A 6,045-nucleotide genomic window follows, 5' to 3' on the forward strand; every position below is an offset into this window, starting at 1 on the left:
TTACCTCGAAAAAAGGTAGTATATAGCAAGTATATGCATGTAAGAGAGAAATAATCTGAGAGTTGGTGGTGTACATAATACTTAACTAGGGGAAAAAAGTATAGTGTATGCATGTGTCTAACTCGTACAAAACACCGAAACGCTACGTTACGACAGCCATTCTTGTCCTTCAAATCTACCAACTTCAATACAAAATTGAAAGCTATATTCTTTTCAAATGTTCTAAGTTGTAAAACATTCTGTGACGTATCAAAAACTTTGCAGCGATGTCTTCATTGCTGAAAATGTCTATACTCTGATCAACCGCTAGCCAAATAGCCAACTGTAAGAAAATTTTATACGTGCTGATCCTTGCTAGAATTCCAGCCAGGGGCCTGAGCAACAACATTATCCGGTAAGTTGCCAGAGCCTTTTTCAACATTTATTAGAGGATCAGTTTCACTGTCGTTTACCTTCAACCACAGAAACAACAGAAAGAATTAGAACATCTATGCTCTGAATGCCTAAAGAAAAAAAAAATAACAAAACACAAGTCCCCCCACCAGCTTCTGGAACTATGACATTCAGCACTAGAAGAGTAGTGGTTTAAGTCTTTAAGATGAAGGGAGCCTAAGGTTTTAGATTTTGCGTTTCTTCCATCTGTTCCTCGCATGACCCATGCCACTAAGTAAACCGTTTGCAAGCAGATCAAATTACAAATATACTGTAAATTTCTTCTTCTTTTTTTCGTGTTCCTTTTCTAGTAATGTTGTGTAATGAGGTGACATAAAAGAAGGTGGTGAAGGGAGTACAAGGAATTTATGACAACTTTCCTTTAGATTTGCCCCTCTCATGACTCATGACACTAGCTTAAACAATTTCAGAAGAAATATTGCAAATTCAGTACTAGTGTAATGAGGTGAAATGAAGAGAGGTAGTATTGGGCATATTGGACATCGTTACCAATCATCTCGCTGATCAAGATAACACAAGTTGGTGTATGATAAAATGGAGTAACTTTTGTCTCTATGTCCCTGCAAGACACTACCACAATGCGGAACACCAAAAAGCAAAGGTGTAATACCTGAGACAGAAGGGATGCAGCCTCTATAGACTTCTGCTGGCTCTCAATGGTGCAACAATACGAATAGAGTATCATCCCTAGCATAGCAATGAAGATACCCAGAATGTTTCGCCAGCTGAAGGGATCACGAAGAAGAACATACCCAAAGGCCAAAACAAGACATGTTTTTAGATGCCCAAGGACCTGATAGGTGACTGGAGAAGTCTTGCCAATTACCAAAAAAGTACTGAAGTTCACGGAGACGGATATAAGACAGGATAGGACAATAAAGGCCTGCCATCAACAAATTGAAGTTAGAGAATACTGCTAATATCTAACTGACAACTGAAAATAATTTTCTAACTTACCAGCACATTTGGTGTGTAGTTGTAAGCAAATACATTCTGATTTGTCAAAAGCCCATCTAAAAATGGTCCTACTATAAACAAAATAATTGATTGATAAGGACAAGACTGATACAACAGCTGGGTTGAAGAAACCTTGAACTTCTTCTGGATGGTATTTGTCATCTACGATGATGGGTTAAGAGATCCAAGCAAGAGAAGGTATAATGTGATAGCTGTGAACTATAGGTTCAATATTATTTTAATGCATATAAAACATCTTCCATAAAGTCTTTTTTTTTTTTAGAAAGGCATAAAAGTTTTAAATCTTATTTGCCTAGAATAAGGTTGCTAAACTGGAATCTATAAAGTGAGCAGAGCCAGCAAGGCAAAGAACAGAAAAAAAAATATTGACCACTCAGCAAAGGATACAATTTGCGCAATACAAGTGGTGACAATTGCGAACAAAGATAAAACAGAACCCAGCAAATTGAGTTGCAAATCAGTTACTGTTGCAATTCCAACCCCAAAGAGAAGAACGGTAAGTGCAAGCTGGATATTCCTACTGCAAATCACAGATGAGAGAAATCAAATTGTTAATTAATATGTACAACAAAAGAGTGTTTTCATAAATGCTTAAGCAAAAGACTACATGAAAGCAGAATGTTATTTAGATAAAAGTAGTACTTCATAGAGCACCAGCATCACTCCAAAGCAAGAGATACATAGAGGTTACTTACATCAAACTTTTGGAGCCAAAGGAGCTCTATTTGTGCATGCGGATACTTCTACTTTAAGTAAAACAATATCTTCATCCTTTAAGATGGTTCTTTGACTTACTGCTCCATTACCATTAAATTTAACTATGGATGATGGTTGATCCTAAATCTAAGATAGAAACGACTGGAATAATGTTATACCTTTGACATTCAACTTACTAGATAAGGACAAAACATTGAGTACAAACACTTAATTATTTCAAGAAATTACTTCTGGTTCTGCGGTTCGAGCAAACCACATGTTGGTGAAAAGCTTCTCCAATGTAATGGTCCAAGCTTAATAAAATAAGAACAGATTCCTATGTTGGATATTCTTGGAAGATAAATAAAAATAGATGTGAAGGTAATGTAATCTGATCCTCTATCTATCTAATGTAACACAACTGATTTTGAATATCTTTTTGTGGAAATAGTAAAGTCAATTTGAGTACGTCAATGTTGAGTACTTTCACCTGAATCTTTTTCTGAAGAAAAGAGTCTCCAAAAGAACTGTACAGGGGATGATTGCTAACTTTGTCATCTAAAATTCAAAACAATGAAGAAAATCAGAATATATAACTGCATTCAAGTTTCTAAAATCAATCAGAAACTAAAAGGTCTTTGTAGAGACAACTTAGAATTGAGTTGTGATGAATGTTTGAGAGGAATAGGGAACAAGTGGACCTCATCACATCAAATAAATTGTTTTCTAATCGCATAGCCAAAAAAGAACCAAAAAAGAACCACAAGAGGGAAAAAGTTTGCTGCCCCTTCCCAAGAAATGAAAATAGAAAAGAACCTCACAGTTTAGCCCAAGAAATGAAAGAAGAAAAGAACCTTACAATTCAGCTAGCTATGTTGATAATTGGTTCCATAATGATCATTAAGCATTTCAATTCTGGTAGCACATCTTCCCATGAATAATTTAAGGGCACCAGGGGAACAAGATGCTATTTCAAATTGTAGATCTTCTAAAACCTAACTACTCCAAACAAATAATCACCAGAAAACTGACTTAGCTGGAAAAGCTATCTCAGTGGATACATTGTTATACCTTGAAATATAGGTACAGGAAAAAGGGGACAAGGAAAGGGAATAATGAGAAAAGAGAGGAAACAAAAATTAAAACCATATAGTCGTCAACAGAAGAAAGGAAAAAGAACAAACCTGATAAAAACCAACAGAATTAAACCCCAGACTTAAATTAAGAAGTCCAATAGAGGACCCATTCAGTATTCCGAAGCCCATAACAGCTTTCGGATCAAAAGGCTTGTGTTCAAAAAATCTCATCCACCTTGCCACATGGAGAGAACAAAATGTAACTAGAAGATGCCAGCTTGTCAACGTCGTAGCTGAGAGAGAAGTATAATAAGTTAGAACTCAAAGTTGAATGATATACAAGAATTTCCTTTGCTAGGTTTTGCAAGGACCAAAATAGAAGTGAAAACAAAGAGCAATCTACTAATCCAAATTGGATCATTCTTTTCCCAACTCCCTTATCCCCCCACCCCACCCCCCAAAAAAAAAGTGCCAACTGAAAACCTAATATACTTTAGATGTGAATGCACAATATCTAGAAGTATCTTTCATTTGAATTATGTTATGATTTTTATTTAACTATATGCAAACACTTAAACTTGATTTTCTGTTCTCTCCTTTTTTTGGATACATTTGATTTTTTTTTTCTCTCCTACTGTGCATATGACATTAGCTGAATTCATCAACTGTCAAATAGATCTATTTTGCATTAAAGGAATAGAGGAAATAACTGCATAATGACTAAAGAAGAACACAAATATGAGAAATAACTAAGCCAAATATTTGAGCTCATTCTGCTCCCTACTAATTACACTGTCGACCCATTTTTTAACAGAGACCTATTGAGGTTTACTGAATCTCATTCATCCAAACAACAACAACAACAACAACAACAACTACTACTACTACTACTACACCTTAGTTCCAAGCTAATTTTGATCAGCCCGATCATCCCAATAAACGAAACAAGACGATCTTAGAGAACTTCCCTACACAAGATCTTGGTGAATCTCATATAACCACGTTAAACAGCTAAAGCAATCAATGAATCAATCAACTATCCCTCAATCCAAATAGCTGTTATGGCTGTATGAATTCCTCAACGTTTATTTTCGAGGCAATAGTGCATGTTCTACATCCCTACCACAGAATAGTGCAGCTACACGCCTTCATCACCATTGTTTTATGACCAGAAGGCCGAGAGCTAACTATCGAGACTTTAGACTATCCGGACAGAAGCAACTCACTTATAAGATCAGTCATTACACTAATGAAGCAAGAACAAAAACAAAACACCAGCCATAATTCGCATGACAAAAAGAACTTATCAAACTCACCAAATGTAAAACCTAATGTGCTAATTAACGCCTTATTGCAAATTACAATGGACACCGACGACACCACGGACAACGTCAATGCCCCAACGGTCCCCAGATGAAACCTCTGGTTTTCGGCCATTTTCGCTCCTTCTCCAATTCCAACCTCAAACTCTGCACATCAACAAAATTTCCACACATAAACCTAAATACAAAAACATTGCAATTCAACAACCAATTTTTACCTTATCATAATCGTGCGTCCATGAATCATACAAAAATCAGCTCAGCTGAAAACAAAACGTTCAATTAACGTTAAAAATTAAATTTTTCTATCGAGATATATACGGATCCAAAAATGTACCACAAAAATCAGAAAAACACAATGCACACATGTAGAAATTTATTTTTAAAAATATGAAAAAATTAAGAAGAATATCAAATGCTTTGTAAATTGCAAAATTATAGATCTTCTATTTTAGATTAAAAAAATGATAAATATTTAATATAGAGAAAAAAATGGAGGAAGAAGAAAACCTGTAAAGCTTGGGATCACGAAAATGGAGGAAGTAATGTATGCGCTAAGTGTTCGATAGAAGTTAAAGCGTTCAGACGGAGAGCGAAGAAAATTGCACCACTAATATTTATACTTTCTTCTAATTTAATATATATATATTTTTTTAAAGTAAATGAATTCCGGCTAGCTTTTCGCCTGCGGATCATGTGACGCTCATCAGTATATTCAGAGTTATCAAATAAAAATGACTTTAAATTTGACACTAAATTATAATTTGATCTTAAACTTTGACAATGCATAAATATGACTTTTAACTATGATGGAAGAGGTCTGTCATAGTTGTAAGTGGATATCCATTAATTGACACTTGGTGTGATGGACCCCACATTAATTTTTTAAAAGCCAATAAAGTATGAAAGGATGTGTCCAAAATACAAATAAAATAAATTTGAAATGTTAGTGGATGATGGGGTCCACATGCAGTTATCCTTTGAAAGAAGAAATTTCTTCAGAAACCAAACGAAAATTTTTACTATGATTGAGGTCCAACCAACACAAGTTGTGAGAGGATCCATTTATTGATTGACACTTGGAAAGTAGGATCACCTTGATACTTTTGCAAAAGAAATTAAATAAAATATTAAATACAATGACAAAAAACTGCATATACAATACAATAAAAATGGAGGGAAAGACTAAGACTATATATAGTACAATAAATATGGAGCGAAAGAAAATACATTTTTTCCTCCTTAATTAATTTCTTTCTACTACATCCAAAACCAACTAAAGCAAAACTTTTGAAGTAGTTTCACACTCATTGCTCGTTTCACACTCATTGCTCTCACAGCATTCTCACTCAAGCAAAACTTAGAAGAAATATTTTTGATGTATCCCTCTATGACCTTTATTCTTTCATTTCCTTCTCTCATTATTATTTATATTTTTAATCACCTTATTTTATATACATATGTAATGCTATTACTTATTTTCGTATACAAATATCTAATGTTAACATATGTCATTCACT

The 6,045-nt window shown here is 34.5% G+C and overlaps 1 protein-coding gene across 2 annotated transcripts; it reads right to left on the bottom strand.

Annotated features, from left to right (window-relative positions):
* Positions 1–5,297, bottom strand: LOC107875411 (UDP-xylose transporter 3). 2 transcript variants are annotated; one of them, XM_016722121.2, is made up of 9 exons: positions 5,036–5,297; positions 4,744–4,788; positions 4,520–4,672; positions 3,312–3,496; positions 2,618–2,685; positions 1,819–1,951; positions 1,411–1,572; positions 1,064–1,336; positions 1–452 (listed from the first exon to the last, which is right to left on the bottom strand). In XM_016722121.2, the coding sequence occupies exons 3-9, from the start codon at positions 4,638–4,640 to the stop codon at positions 336–338; spliced, it is 1,059 nt and encodes a 352-aa protein (XP_016577607.1). In that variant the 5' UTR covers positions 4,641–4,672; positions 4,744–4,788; positions 5,036–5,297; the 3' UTR covers positions 1–335. The 2 variants fall into 2 exon arrangements, with proteins under 2 accessions (XP_016577607.1, XP_016577608.1); XM_016722122.2 differs by having other exon boundaries at positions 1–374; positions 5,036–5,237.
* Between the last annotated feature and the right edge of the window lie 748 nt (positions 5,298–6,045).

Source organism: Capsicum annuum, chromosome 6 (genome assembly GCF_002878395.1).
Source record: "Capsicum annuum cultivar UCD-10X-F1 chromosome 6, UCD10Xv1.1, whole genome shotgun sequence".
Classification (NCBI taxonomy): domain Eukaryota; kingdom Viridiplantae; phylum Streptophyta; class Magnoliopsida; order Solanales; family Solanaceae; genus Capsicum; species Capsicum annuum.

Excerpts from the sequence above, each read along its gene's own strand:
- LOC107875411 (XM_016722121.2), bottom strand. The coding sequence starts at position 4,640 with ATGGCCGAAAACCAGAGGTTTCATCTGGGGACCGTTGGGGCATTGACG. Across the intron at positions 2,686-3,311 it reads ATTCTGTTGGTTTTTATCAG|ATGACAAAGTTAGCAATCAT; the intron begins GTTTGTTCTTTT and ends TTTGAATTTTAG. Across the intron at positions 1,573-1,818 it reads CCACTTGTATTGCGCAAATT|ATGACAAATACCATCCAGAA; the intron begins GTATCCTTTGCT and ends CCATCATCGTAG.